Source organism: Myxine glutinosa, chromosome 2 (genome assembly GCF_964187855.1).
Source record: "Myxine glutinosa chromosome 2, kmMyxGlut1.1, whole genome shotgun sequence".
In the NCBI taxonomy this organism is placed as follows: Eukaryota; Metazoa; Chordata; class Myxini; order Myxiniformes; family Myxinidae; genus Myxine; species Myxine glutinosa.
The window spans coordinates 54754276-54769607 of NC_136262.1; the positions used below are offsets into that span (position 1 = coordinate 54754276).

The following is a 15332-nucleotide window of genomic DNA, read 5'->3' on the forward strand; positions in this document are numbered from 1 at the left end:
AATCGAATCATTTCGCCAGTGTCACATTCGCTATATCTCTGCTAAATTTCGTCTGAATCAGTCCACAACTTTGAGAAATTTTGTTCACAAACGGACAGACATGGGTGAAAACATAACCTCCATCCACCTTTGGTGGTGGAGGTAATAAACAGGAGGCTCAGAGATAAATTGCCATGTAGGGACCAGGCTCTGGAATCACAAGCTCCAGCTGATGCACAGTTTGCCAGTACAGTGATAGCAACGAGCTAAACACTTCTACAACTGAGGTACCAAAGAGCCAACGCCATTATAACTGGGGGACAGTGTTCGCATACAATTAAACAAGACCTGGGAGCCGATGGTTGTTACAACTAAACACCATACACCAACCGTAGGCACCTCCGCAGCATGGATGAGACTCTTTTGCCAACTGTATGAGACTTTTGGCAACAGTTCCACTACCAGAGTAGATCCAAAAATGGGAAACTGTGTCCCCAACCAGTTACCTACCAGCCCCTCCAACAACAGAGGCAGAGGCAGAGGCACAGCTTCCAGTACACTCCACCTCACCACACAACTCAACAAAAATCACACCGCACCCACACACCCAAAGTTCTGGTCTTACCAAACATCCAGAACAATTTAAAAACTGTCATGTAATTTTACTCTCACAATTGCTTGCTATTTGATTCCATTGAAGCATCCTAGATAGTTGCTTAAATTATTACTTTCATTTTTCCATTCTTTCCTTACTTTTCTCCAAAAACCTCACCTCAGATCACCAATTCGGATTTAGATCAGGTCACTCCACCTTGGAAATGCTGCTTCTACTCCACCAACAATGGATGGAGGCCCTCAATGTCAGGCATGAGATGAGATTGGGCCATCTGAGGATACCTCGTGCTTTTCACACATCCTGCCTCATACAGTCCTGCCTTACTCTCCAAACTCTCAGCCGATGAAATCAAAGGCCAACTCCACACATGGCTGACTGACTCCCTCTACTCTCGTAGCCAACATGTGACTCTTAAAGGAATCCTTTCATCTCTTCACCCTGTCAAGACTGGAGTGCCCCAAGGCAGTGTTCTGGGCCCAGTCCGATTACTGATCTTCATCAATGACCTCTCCGACTCTCTGGAAAATCCTCTTTATCCATTTGCTGAAGACTCCACCCTCTGCTGTGACATCCCTAATCCTTCAAAAAAGGAGGCTGTATGTAGCCTCTTCCTTCTCTTCAGACTTTGACAAAAAAAAAAAAATCACAATATGACCAAACACTTGGAACATGTCTTTCAATCCTGACAAATCTCATACTCCCTATCTCTGCCCAAAAGGACCGTCAGGCAAACCCGATCTACTTTCTTAACAATCTTCTTGAGGAAGTTCAGTCATTCAAACTCCTGGGTCTTACTTTCAGCATGATCTTTCTTGGGCAAACCACACACCTGAACTTCGATCCACCAACATGGATTTCATCTGCAGCTTGATGGATTACTGCTCTCCCCTCTGGGTTGATTCCCCTGCCTCACATCTTGCTCAGCTTTATGCTGTGGAAACGAAGGCCATCAAGATTAATGGAATAGCCCACAATGAAGCCGAGTCTATGGGCCTATCACTTCACCAGCACAGACAGGCCGGTGGTCTCGCCATCTTCCACCACCTCCTTTCTGGTCTTACAGCCTCTGCTCATTCTGTGCTTTGTCCCTTCCTAACCAACACCCTCCCCCCCCCCCCCCCCCCCCCCCCAAACACAAACACGTTTCTGCAGGGTGCACACAGTCTACCATCAACCCCTTCTGGAGAAACTACCTAAAGCCATGATCCCTGCTTACCTCCATTCATTCTTTCCCTTTTTTTTTTTTTTTTAACACCTGCGGAACAAACTTCAACATCCTCTTGAATTCAATCCAAATTCAACATCCTCTTCAATATCTTGTCTTTGCTCCAGGTCTTCCAGACGTCTGTTCATCACCTTCTCAGGTCATCCCCAGTCCAAAACCAAGATATTTTCTACCCTTGTTAACCTGACCCCACAACCACACCCCAATCCTTCCTCCTTCCAAATTTCCAGTTTTCCCTTCTGTATCCATATTGTCCACTCCATGCATCCTCTCGTTCCCCTCATTCCTCCCATCACCCATTGTTTGTCCAAGTCTACCTCTATCTCTATCTTGGCCTTCAACTCTGCTGTTGGTATTTCCCCCATCTCTCAACTGTTCCTTTGGTCCTGTTGTGTCCTGATCTGTTCAGTGTACCAATACAAGCTCTTCCAGGAGCCTCGACTATGTATTCCAAAAAAAAAGCTCGTCACCCTTTAGCTAATCTTTCTGCAATGTCTGTAGACTTGGAACTCCTAAACTTACATCCATTTAGATAGAGGTTCATATGCACATTTGGGGTGAAAGGATGTTGTGTGCAGGTTTACTATACCTAGTATCACATGATCCCTGAATGCCACTATATACTACGCGACCCCTCAATAAAGTGTGCACTCTTTTCCTGTGTGCTAGTCCGATCACTCCAATAATTCATAAAACAGGCAGTCGGCCTTTAATCCGATCATAAAATCATCATCTTGCACCATGCCCTACTGAAGCAGTTACTCGGCTGCAATCATGGCCGGGTCACCACTCCAACTCAAGAAGTCAGGGCAAGAATTTGGAATTTGGTCAGTATGCCGGCGATGACTCGCCTACTCTTCAGGAAGGACACCATGAGATATTTAACGTTCACTAACTAATGCCGATAGACGGGACGCCCAGTTTAACGTCCATCTGAGGGACGGCACCATGAAACACACATTGATGAATCACCCTGCCTGTGAAAAACCAGGCTGACAGTTTAGAGCTGGGTAGGGATTCAAACCCAGGCAAAACATCTTAGAGGCGAGTGTGCATACCTCTAGGCCCGTGGTTCCCAACCTGGGGGCCATGGTGTATTTCTCGGGGGGCCATGGGGTAATTTGAACCATACGAAAAATTAATATTGTTTTTTTTTTTTTTTTTTTTTTTTTTTTTTTTTTTTTTTTTTTTTTTTTTTTTTTTTTTTTTTTTTTTTTTTTTTTTTTTTTTTTTTTTTTTTTTTTTTTTTTTTCCCTATTGCAGATTTGACGTTATGGCTTCTGGGAGTAAAAAAATAAAGTATCTTAACGAATACATAAAGCTTGGATTCACGTCCATTACCGTGTCTGGCCAAGAGAAACCACAATGTGTGCTGTGTCACAAGATTTTGAGTACTGAATCCATGAGGCCATCCAAGTTGAAGTTGCACCTCGAGACGAATCACACACAACATGCAAAGCAGGATCCCAAATTTTTCAAGCGGCATTAAAGAAATTTAAAGCGACAGAAGTTGGATGAGGGAGGAGCTTTTCAACAACAAAATGTAGCAACTGTCCAGGTTTCTTATGAAGTTTCTCTTGAAATTGCAAAGAAGAAAAAACCCTACTCGATTGGGGAGACACTCATCAAGCCTTGTACCCTCCTCATTGTCGAACGGGTTCTCGGCAAGGCAGAGGCTCGCAACGTTGAAAAGGTGTCTTTATCGAATAACAGTGCAGCGTCGTATCCGTGACATGTCGGAAGATGTGAAACAACAGATCATCAATGAGATTAAGGCGGCGCCTTTCGGCTTGTTTTCTTTTCAACTTGATGAATCGACCGATGTTAGTTCCTGCTCCCAGCTACTGGCATTTGTTCGCTATGTCAAGGGAGATGATAACAAGGAAGAATTCTTGTTCTGCAGTGCCCTGGAAACAACGACAAAAGCTAACGACATCATGGAAAAAACTAGAACGGGCACTCGGTAGAGCGCATACCTTCGCCGCAGCTACTGTTCTGTACTTGGTAAAAATACGATTTTGACCTTTTCGTGACCTTGACCTTGACCTTTGACCCGATTGCTCCCAAAATCTAATCAAATGTGTCCCGTATAATAACCAATCATCCCACCAAATTTCATGCAATTCGGTTGAATACTTTTTGAGTTATGCGAATAACATACACACACACACACAGACATACAAATAAATACACAGCGATCAAAACATAACCTTCCGCTTTTGCGAAGGTAATGAAGTTGTTCTTCGATGTGGGAGGAATTCAGTGGGAGAATGTATGCGGTGTCTGTACTGACGGTGCTCCTGCCATGCTTGGTTCCAAATTCGGATTCCAAGCAAAAGCGAAGATGCTGGCACCATAAGCGAAAGGAACCCACTGTATGATTCATCGCTACGCCCTGGCTTGTAAGACTCTCCCTCTCTCATTGAAGAAAGTTCTTGAAGTCGTAATCAAGATTGTTAACTACATCAAGGCAGGGGCTCTCAACACCCGAATGTTCAAGGAGTTGTGCAAAGACATGAACGCGGAACATGAAACGTTGCTGTACTATACTGCTGTGCGCTGGCTTTCGAAAGGGATGTTCTGAACTGCGTCTTTGAACTTCGTGTGGAAGTCAAACATTTCTTGAATCTTCAAGGGAAACATGACCTCCTGCAGCATTACGACGAAGAATTGTGGAACGAATGACTTGCTTATCTTGCTGACATTTTCGAGCAGCAGAACCAGCTGAACCTCAAGCTCCAAGGAAGAGCGACTAATATTATTCTTTTCCACGATCATCTCAGAGGATTTGTTGCCAAGCTCCAAAACTGGCGCAGGAAAGTGAACACAGGAAACATTGCTATGTTCGAAAGAATGTCTGAATTGCAAGACAGCATGGGAAAAGAGCTTGATCCCGCACTGAAAAAATGACATTATTGAGCATCTGCAGTCACTGGAGCTAGAATTTCATAAATATTTTCCTGATTTAGACGACAATGAGGAAAAAATTGTGAGGAATCCTTTTCCGTCAACCTTTGCGTGGAGAGCATGCCGGAGGCAATGCAAGATGAATTCCTGGATCTCCGAAACGATTCATTTGCCGAAGACACATTCGAAGAGAAGAGTTTGACGGAGTTTTGGGTGGGAATGGGTCGCTACCCTAATATCAGCCAGATAGCTATCCGGGTGCTTCTGCCATTCTCGTCTACCTATCTCTGCGAAGCTGGGTTTTCCAAGCTGTTGAATATCAAATCGAAACAGCATAATCGGCTCCACGTGGAAGATGACCTCTGCTGTGCCCTGACTGTGACTCAACCACGGGTACCCCGATTGGTAGCTAAAATGCAATTTCAGCCATCCCACTGAGTTTTTAATTCACTTTTACGGCGCATGCACCGCGTCCCTAGTTTTGATTACCTGAGTTGTTGTCGAATTGAGTTTCTTTTTGTGAGATTATAACACACTGGGTTAAATACAGACACAACAGAGGTTTTTAGTTTTCACATATTCTGGACATGGAACCTTTTCATACTGTTTTCTTGTGTGACAGTTCTATTTTATGCTGTCCATAGTGTTGCTACTGATATTAAAATCTCATATTAAACATGCATCATTCGAGCGACGTTGCTTTGTTTGCTTCTTCCAAAAACGATGTAGTTGAGAGCCAGTAAGGAAAAGAAAAAAAAAACTATGGAACTAAATGTTCATGTTGGCTACTTGGAATTCCTCATTTTCTGTGTAATAATTTACCAATTCTCATACAAACAAAATAGCCAATTAAAGGAAACAACACCTCTCAGAATGCACCACAGAGCATCGAGAAATCAAAAAATTTCTGGGGGGCATGCCACCCAGACCACCCCTAGCCTGCTTACACGCACTCCGCCGCTCGACCCTTGCGAAAGGGAGGGGGGGGGGTGCTGGGGATGTGCTCTGGGAGCCAAGGGGGCCATAACACAAAAAAGGTTGGGAACCCCTGCTCTAGGCCATCATGCCAGCCCTCATCATAAAATACAAGTGAAAAATGCATTGCAAATATGCATTTTGGGAAAGGCAGCTACATAGAGGGACAGACAGAGGTAGTGACAGACCTGGAGAACCTCTTCAGCCTCCACTGTACAACAAAACAGCAACTGTTTCAAACCTACATAAACATGCGGGAATTGGTGTGCTCATAAAAGTCGACACAGGATTACACCACCAGAGATATAAAAAAAAAAAAAGAGAGAGAAAAAAGACAAGGGTGTAGGTGAAGGAAGATGCAGAGACGGGCACGGATGCAGGGAAGGAAACACGAGACAGAATTGGAGGTACAGACAGAGGGCGACAAGATACAGCCAGACAAGGACACTGCTGTGGGGAAGGAGGTACAGACATAGGGGAACACAGCTGTGAGGAAGGAGGTGCAGACAGAGGGGAACACAGCTGAGGGGAAGGAGGTACAGACAGAGGGGGACAAGATACAGACAGGGACACTGCTGTGGGGAAGGAGGTACAGATAGAAAGGGACACTGCTTTGGGGAAGGAGATAGACGGAGGGGGACAAGATACAGACAGTGACACTGCTGAGGGGGAGGAGGGACAGAGAGAAAGGGACACTGCTGTGGGGAAGGAGATACAGAAGGAGGCAGGAATCAAACAGAGGGGCAAACAGGGGGGAGGGGTATCAAACAGGGGGGAGGGGTATCAAACAGGGGGGAGGGGTATCAAACAGGGGGGAGGGGTATCAAACAGGGGGGAGGGGTATCAAACAGGGGGAAGGGGTATCAAACAGGAGGAAGGGGTATCAAACAGCAGAAAGGGGTATCAAACAGGGGGAAGGGGTATCAAACAGGGGGGGGGGGTATCAAACAGAGGGGAGGTGTATCAAACAGGGGCGAGGAGTATCAAACAGGGGAGAGGGGTATCAAACAGGAGGGAGGGGTATCAAACAGGGGGGAGGAGTATCAAACAGGGGGGAGGAGTATCAAACAGGGGCGAGGAGTATCAAACAGGGGAGAGGGGTATCAGACAGGGGGGAGGGGTATCAGACAGGGGGGAGGGGTATCAGACAGGGGGGTGGGGTATCAAACAGGGGGGAGGGGTATCAAACAGGGGGGAGGGGTATCAAACAGGGGGAGGGGTATCAAACAGGGGGGAGGGGTATCAAACAGGGGGAAGGGGTATCAAACAGGGGGGAGGGGTATCAAACAGGGGGGAGGGGTATCAAACAGGGGGGAGGGGTATCAAACAGGGGGGAGGGGTATCAAACAGGGGGGAGGGGTATCAAACAGGGGGGAGGGGTATCAAACAGGGGGGAGGGGTATCAAACAGGGGGGAGGGGTATCAAACAGGGGGGAGGGGTATCAAACAGGGGGGAGGGGTATCAAACTGGGGGGAGGGGTATCAAACTGGGGGGAGGGGTATCGAACAGGGGGGAGGGGTATCGAACAGGGGGGAGGGGTATCGAACAGGGGGGAGGGGTATCGAACAGGGGGGAGGGGTATCGAACAGGGGGGAGGGGTATCAAACAGGGGGGGGGGTATCAAACAGAGGGGAGGTGTATCAAACAGGGGCGAGGAGTATCAAACAGGGGAGAGGGGTATCAAACAGGAGGGAGGGGTATCAAACAGGGGGGAGGAGTATCAAACAGGGGAGAGGGGTATCAGACAGGGGGGGAGGGGTATCAGACAGGGGGGAGGGGTATCAGACAGGGGGGTGGGGTATCAAACAGGGGGGAGGGGTATCAAACAGGGGGGAGGGGTATCAAACAGGGGGAGGGGTATCAAACAGGGGGGAGGGGTATCAAACAGGGGGGAGGGGTATCAAACAGGGGGGAGGGGTATCAAACAGGGGGGAGGGGTATCAAACAGGGGGGAGGCGTATCAAACAGGGGGGAAGGGTTTCAGACAGGGGGGAGGGGTATCAGACAGTGGGGAGGGGTATCAGACAGGGGGGAGGGGTATCAGACAGGGGGGAGGGGTATCAGACAGGGGGGAGGGGTATCAGACAGGGGGGAGGGGTATCAGACAGGGGGGAGGGGTATCAAACAGGGGGGAGGGGTATCAAACAGGGGGGAGGGGTATCAAACAGGGGGGAGGGGTATCAAACAGGGGGGAGGGGTATCAAACAGGGGGGAGGGGTATCAAACAGGGGGGAGCGGTATCAAACAGGGGGGAGCGGTATCAAACAGGGGGGAGGGGTATCAAACAGGGGGGAAGGGTATCAGACAGGGGGGAGGGGTATCAGACAGGGGGAGGGGTATCAAACAGGGGGGAGGGGTATCAAACAGGGGGGAGGGGTATCAAACAGGGGGGAGGGGTATCAAACAGGGGGGAGGGGTATCAAACAGGGGGGAGGGGTATCAAACAGGGGGGAGGGGTATCAAACAGGGGGGAGGGGTATCAAACAGGGGGGAGGGGTATCAAACAGGGGGGGAGGGGTATCAAACAGGGGGGAGGGGTATCAAACAGGGGGGAGGGGTATCAAACAGGGGGGAGGGGTATCAAACAGGGGGGAGGGGTATCAGACAAGGGGGAGGGGTATCAGACAGGGGGGAGGGGTATCAGACAGGGGGGAGGGGTATCAGACAGGGGGGAGGGGTATCAGACAGGGGGGAGGGGTATCAGACAGGGGGGAGGGGTATCAGACAGGGGGGAAGGGTATCAGACAAGGGGGAGGGGTATCAGACAGGGGGGAGGGGTATCAGACAGGGGGGAGGGGTATCAGACAGGGGGGAGGGGTATCAGACAGGGGGGAGGGGTATCAGACAGGGGGGAGGGGTATCAGACAGGGGGGAGGGGTATCAGACAGGGGGGAGGGGTATCAGACAGGGGGGAGGGGTATCAGACAGGGGGGGAGGGGTATCAGACAGGGGGGAGGGGTATCAGACAGGGGGGAGGGGTATCAGACAGGGGGGAGGGGTATCAGACAGGGGGGAGGGGTATCAGACAGGGGGGAGGGGTATCAGACAGGGGGGAGGGGTATCAGACAGGGGGGAGGGGTATCAGACAGGGGGGAGGGGTATCAAACAGGGGGGAGGGGTATCAAACAGGGGGGAGGGGTATCAAACAGGGGGGAGGAGTATCAAACAGGGGGGAGGAGTATCAAACAGGGGGGAGGAGTATCAAACAGGGGGGAGGAGTATCAAACAGGGGAGAGGGGTATCAGACAGGGGGGAGGGGTATCAGACAGGGGGGAGGGGTATCAGACAGGGGGGAGGGGTATCAGACAGGGGGGAGGGGTATCAGACAGGGGGGAGGGGTATCAAACAGGGGGGAGGGGTATCAAACAGGGGGGAGGGGTATCAAACAGGGGGGAGGGGTATCAAACAGGGGGGAGGGGTATCAAACAGGGGGGAGGGGTATCAAACAGGGGGGAGGGGTATCAAACAGGGGGGAGAGGTATCAAACAGGGGGGAGGGGTATCAAACAGGGGGGAGGGGTATCAAACAGGGGGGAGGGGTATCAAACAGGGGGAGAGGGTATCAAACAGGGGGAGAGGGTATCAAACAGGGGGAGAGGGTATCAAACAGGGGGAGAGGGTATCAAACAGGGGGAGAGGGTATCAAACAGGGGGAGAGGGTATCAAACAGGGGGAGAGGGTATCAAACAGGGGGAGAGGGTATCAAACAGGGGGAGAGGGTATCAAACAGGGGGAGAGGGTATCAAACAGGGGAGAGGGTATCAAACAGGGGGAGAGGGTATCAAACAGGGGGAGAGGGTATCAAACAGGGGGAGAGGGTATCAAACAGGGGGAGAGGGTATCAAACAGGGGGAGAGGGTATCAAACAGGGGGAGAGGGTATCAAACAGGGGGAGAGGGTATCAAACAGGGGGAGAGGGTATCAAACAGGGGGAGAGGGTATCAAACAGGGGGAGAGGGTATCAAACAGGGGGAGAGGGTATCAAACAGAGGAAGGGGATGCAGGAGGAGGGTGGGGGGAGGGGAATCAAACAGGGAGAGGGGGGAAAACAAACAGGAGGAGAGGGGAAATCAAACAGGGGGAGTGGGGAAAATCAAACAGGGGGAGTGGGGAAAATCAAACAGGGGGAGTGGGGAAAATCAAACAGGGGGAGTGGGGAAATCAAACAGGGCCGGTGGGGGAAATCAAACAGGGAGGGTGGGGGAAATCAAACAGGGAGGGTGGGGGAAATCAAACAGGGAGGGTGGGGGAAATCAAACAGGGAGGGTGGGGGAAATCAAACAGGGAGGGTGGGGGAAATCAAACAGGGGGAGTGGGGAAATCAAACAGGGGGAGTGGGGAAATCAAACAGGGGGAGTGGGGAAATCAAACAGGGGGAGTGGGGAAAATCAAACAGGGGGAGTGGGGAAAATCAAACAGGGGGAGTGGGGAAAATCAAACAGGGGGAGTGGGGAAAATCAAACAGGGGGAGTGGGGAAAATCAAACAGGGGGAGTGGGGAAAATCAAACAGGGGGAGTGGGGAAAATCAAACAGGGGGAGTGGGGAAAATCAAACGGGGAGTGGGGGAAATCAAACAGAGGGAGTGGGGAAATCAAACAGGGGGAGTGGGGAAATCAAACAGGGGGAGTGGGGAAAATCCAACAGGGGGAGTGGGGAAAATCAAACAAGGGGAGTGGGGAAATCAAACAGGGGGAGTGGGGAAATCAAACAGGGGGAGTGGGGAAAATCAAACAGGGGGAGTGGGGAAATCAAACAGGGGGTGTGGGGAAATCAAACAGGGGGAGTGGGGATATCAAACAGGGGGAGTGGGGAAATCAAACAGGGGGAGTGGGGGAAATCAAACAGGGGGAGTGAGGGAAATCAAACAGGGGGAGTGGGGAAAATCAAACAGGGGGAGTGGGGAAAATCAAACAGGGGGAGTGGGGGAAATCAAACAGGGGGGGGGGGAATTGCTCCAGGGAAGTCTAGACTCCAGGAACAGAAGGATCATGGTTTGTGGGAAGTACAGAAACAGAAGGAGAAATGATTGCAGGGAAATCGAGGTGCTGGGAAGGAATGAAAGAACAGAGAGACAGAGACACAGCTTCAAGAAAAAATAAACACAGACACAGCTGCAGACAGCTATATCGACATAGAAATGGCTTCAGAGATGTAGGCCTACAGAGAAACAGAGAGCTCTTTATATAAAGAAAGACAAACAGATAGACACTCAGACAGAGCAGTAGGCTACAAACAGACCTGTATAGTGTAGAAACGTATAGACAGGCAGAGACAGAGACAGAACTGAGAAACGGCTGTGGAGAGGTGCAGGTACACAGACTAACAAAAAAGGCTGCAGACATGTATCAACCAAGACAGAATTCAAGGTCTGCTGAAAGACAAAGAGCAGACACGGTGAGCCTTCGAATGGCGACACACAGACATCGACGGATGAATCGCGACACACGGGGTTAACGTTAAGGCACAATCGCCATGCGGACACGGCACGGACAAATGGAGAGAAAGGACGACAAAGATCACAACCATCCGAAAGCATAACATCAACATGCCGGACTGTTTTTCGCCCACCTGATCGACGGGAAGGTCAATAAGCACGGACAGAGGCTGCAGAAAGACAGAGCCGGTCTGTGCCGCAGCCATGATCGGCGCAGCAACAACGACTCCGTGAGGAGGCCTTGAATCCACCTCCGTGATCCTCCCCGCCTCCTCCTCCTCCTCCTTTGACCCCTCCCCTCCCGTTTCAGCACAGTCCCAGCCACAGTCACACCTTCATCTCGATTCGCCTTTCTGTTCTCTCATTCCTCCCTTTCCTCTTCTTTCACGCCTCACCTTTTCCTCCTCTTTCCCTCTCTCTCCCACTCTTCCTTTCACCACTTTTAAAACACACTTCGTTTTTCTTTATTCACATCCTCTCCGACATCCTCCTCGCATTTATTAAATAATCTATCCACGTATTAAACTCTCTTTCCTCGTCTCGTCTTCTTCATTTTGCCTTTTCTCTCCCCTCGAGCTCTCATTCGCTTTTTACTTTCTCATTATATATCATTACAAACACAAAGCAATTATAACGTTTAATTCTTCGTTTACACCCTTCAAGGTCATTGGTAAATGAACATGATTGTAGTTTAATTGCCCCCTCTCTTTGTACAGTATATAATAAGGACAATTAGGAGGGAGATGAAATGTCTGCATTCAATTTTTACTTCTCAGGAATCAAACGTTTGTTTGACCTTGAGTGATTTAGTTGTTTTTGTTTTTTACAGCGTGGAAGAACAGCAAAGTCCATTAAATTCCTTGGTTGTTCCACATTTACCTTCACAGTGAGGGAAACATGAAATATATATATATATATATATATATATATATATATATATATATATATATATATATATATATATATATATATATATATATATATATATATATATATATATATATATATATATATACCGTATATATATATTGTAGCGGTTACCGCTGGATGCACACAATCGCCTTGCAACGGCCAGACCACGGCCAGACGCGCCTCTCCCGGGCATGCCCGGACTCACTGTTCCCGGGCACGCCCGAACCTCCCGGGCACGCCCGGTCTCGTCTTTCCCGGGCATGCCCGCTCTCGCCTTTCCAGGGCTCGCCCAGAGCGTCCGGGCATGCCCGCTATCGCCTTTCCAGGGCTCGCCCAGAGCGCCCGGGCATGCCCGCTATCGCCTTTCCAGGGCTCGCCCAGAGCGTCCGGGCATGCCCGCTATCGCCTTTCCAGGGCTCGCCCAGAGCGTCCGGGCATGCCCGCTCTCGCCTTTCCAGTGCTCGTCCAGAGCGCCCGGGCACGCCCAGCCTCGACTTGCCAGGCCGCAGCCAACCACGCCCGGGCAGGTCCAGACTCGCCTTTCCAAGGCTCGCCCTTGACACCCGGGCATGCCCGGCATAGCTTTTGCCGGGCAAACTTCCCGACATAAATGTGTATATATATTGCTGCCCGATAAACGGGCTTTTGTCAGAATACCTGAGCTGTTTTGTTTCAATAAAGCAACTCGGACGAATTCCGTCTTTGGTCGAGTCAATTCTTTCGACTCGCGTTGGAGCGCAGCTCCTTCACTGGTGACCGACCAACATGGACACGGCAGTGACTCTTAAACTGCCTACCTTCTGGGAGGCTCACGCGGCTGTTTGGTTCGCCCTGGCGGACTCCCAGTTCGCCCTGCGAGGCATCACCGCGGACGACACCCGCTTCCACCACGTCGTGGCAGCGCTCGGTTCCGCCACCGCGGCCCGCGCCCTGAGCCTCCTCGAGCACCCGCCGGCTGCCGACAAGTATGACGCGCTGAAGACGCTCCTCCTCGACGCTTTCGCCCTCTCACCGGCGGCACGCGCACGGCGCCTGCTCGACCTGACCGAGCTCGGCGACATGCGCCCGTCCGAGCGCATGGACTATATGCTCTCGTTGCTCGGTGAGCACTCTCCGGATTTTCTGTTCCGCGAGTTGTTCCTTCGCCAGCTGCCTCACCCGGTACGCCTCGCCCTGGCTGGCACGTCGATCACCGATCCCCGCGCCCTCGCCAGGGAAGCCGATAAGATCTCCTCGGCGGGCCAACACATCGGCGCGGCTACCTGGAGCCTGCCGCCGTCCGAGGCGACGCCCGAGCACCCTGCGCGGTTGGAGGCCGAACTGCCGGTGAAACTGGCGGCCGCCACGCCGCACCGACCGCTTCCGACACGACGGCCGGGGCCTCCACCTGACCAGGTGTGGTGTTATTACCACGCCAGGTTCGGACACAAGGCTCGGACGTGCCGACCCCTGTGCACTTTCGGCAAGTCGGGAAACGGCCGGGCCGGCGTTCATTCCCAGGCATGAGCGCCGGCCACTCGGGCAACTTGCTTTTTATTCGGGACAAAGCGTCCGGGCGGCGTTTCCTTTGTGACACCGGCGCCCAACTGAGCGTCATACCCGCCTCCGAGCAGGACAGGCGGGACGCCGTTTGCGGCCCCTCTTTGGTCGCTGCTAATGGCTCGGCCATACGCACTTTCGGCCCGCGCAACATCACCCTCTGCTTCGGCAGCCAGTGCTTTCAGTGGACCTTTGAGACCGCCTGCGTCCCCATGGCTTTGTTGGGCGCCGACTTCCTCTGCGCGCACGGGCTACTGGTCGACGTCAAACGTCGTCGCCTTGTCAACGCCGAGACCTTCAGCTCCCTGGTGTGCACGATGAGCAGCTCCGCGCCGACCGAACTGGCGTGCGCCCTCCCGACGGCGAACGAGTTCGCTCGCCTGCTCGTGGAATTCCCGGCCCTCACACGGCCGACGTTTTCGGCCGTCGCAGTGCGGCATGGGATCGAGCACCACATACCCACTACGGGCCCGCCGGTCTACGCCAGGGCCCGCCGCCTCGACCCGGCCAAGCTCGCCATGGCAAAGGCCGAGTTCGACGCATTGGAGCACCTCGGCATCGTGCGGCGCTCCAATAGCGCGTGGGCCTCACCACTGCACATCGTGCCAAAGCCGGGGGGCGGATGGCGCCCGTGTGGCGACTACCGCCGCCTCAACGATGCTACCACCCCCGACAGGTACCCGATCCCGCACATCCATGACTTTTCCGCCCGTTTGGCGGGACGGGTCATATTTTCCAAAATTGACCTGATACGGGGATACCACCAGGTACCTGTCCGGGCGGCCGAAGTCCCGAAGACGGCCATCATCATGCCGTTCGGCCTGTTCGAATTTTTGAGGATGCCGTTTGGCCTCAAGAACGCGGCCCAGGCGTTCCAGCGCTTAATGGACGGCGTGCTGCGCGACCTGCCATTTCTTTTCGTCTATCTGGACGACATCCTCGTCGCCAGCACGTCCCGCGCCGAGCACCTCCTCCACCTCCGAACACTGTTCAGTCGCCTCAGCGAGCATGGCTTAATTGTCAACCCGGCCAAATGCCACTTCGGCATGACGATCGTTGACTTTTTGGGCCACCGCATCACCAAGACTGGGGCCGTGCCGCTGCCGACCAAGGTCGAGGCCATCACCACGTTCCCGCGTCCCCGTTCCATCAAGGCCCTACAAGAGTTCCTCGGCATGGTGAATTTTTATCACCGATTCGTGCCCCGCGCTGCTCAGCTCATGCGGCCCCTTTACGAGGCCCTCCGGGGCAAGCCGGCCAAGCATGACATCGTTTGGTCCACGGCCATGGACGCGGCCTTCGCGAGCGCAAAACGGGCCCTCGCCGACGCAACGCTGCTGCCTCACCCGGTGCTCAACGCGCCCATCGCCCTCACTACGGACGCCTCCAACTACGCAGTGGGTGCCATCCATGAACAATGGGTGGATGGGGTTTGGCAGCCACTCGCTTTTTCAGCCGGCAGCTCCGGCCGAACGAGTTAAAATACAGCACGTTTGACCGCGAGCTGCTCGGTCTATTCCTGGCCGTTCGCCATTTCCGACACCTCCTGGAGGGCCGCCCGTTCACGGCTTTCATCGACCACAAGCCGTTGGTCTACACAATGGCCAAAGTCACGGAGCCGTGGTCGGCCCGCCAGCAGCGCCACCTCTCCGCCGTGTCGGAATTCACCACGGACATCCGGCACGTCGCCGGCAAAGACAACGCTGTGGCCGACTGTCTTTCTCGGGCCAGCGCGAACGCGGTC

At 52.3% G+C, this 15332-nt stretch overlaps 1 protein-coding gene across 1 annotated transcript in view; it reads right to left on the bottom strand.

Moving 5' to 3' along the window:
• Window positions 1-11404, bottom strand: part of LOC137421788 (membrane-bound glycerophospholipid O-acyltransferase 2) — a 174192-nt gene extending 162788 nt beyond the window's left edge. Inside the window, exon 1 of the mRNA XM_068108187.2 lies at window positions 11272-11404. Coding sequence (XP_067964288.1) covers window positions 11272-11343 — 72 coding nt within the window. The 5' untranslated portion in view covers window positions 11344-11404. The remainder of the gene's footprint in view (window positions 1-11271) is intronic.
• Window positions 11405-15332: the final 3928 nt, after the last annotated feature.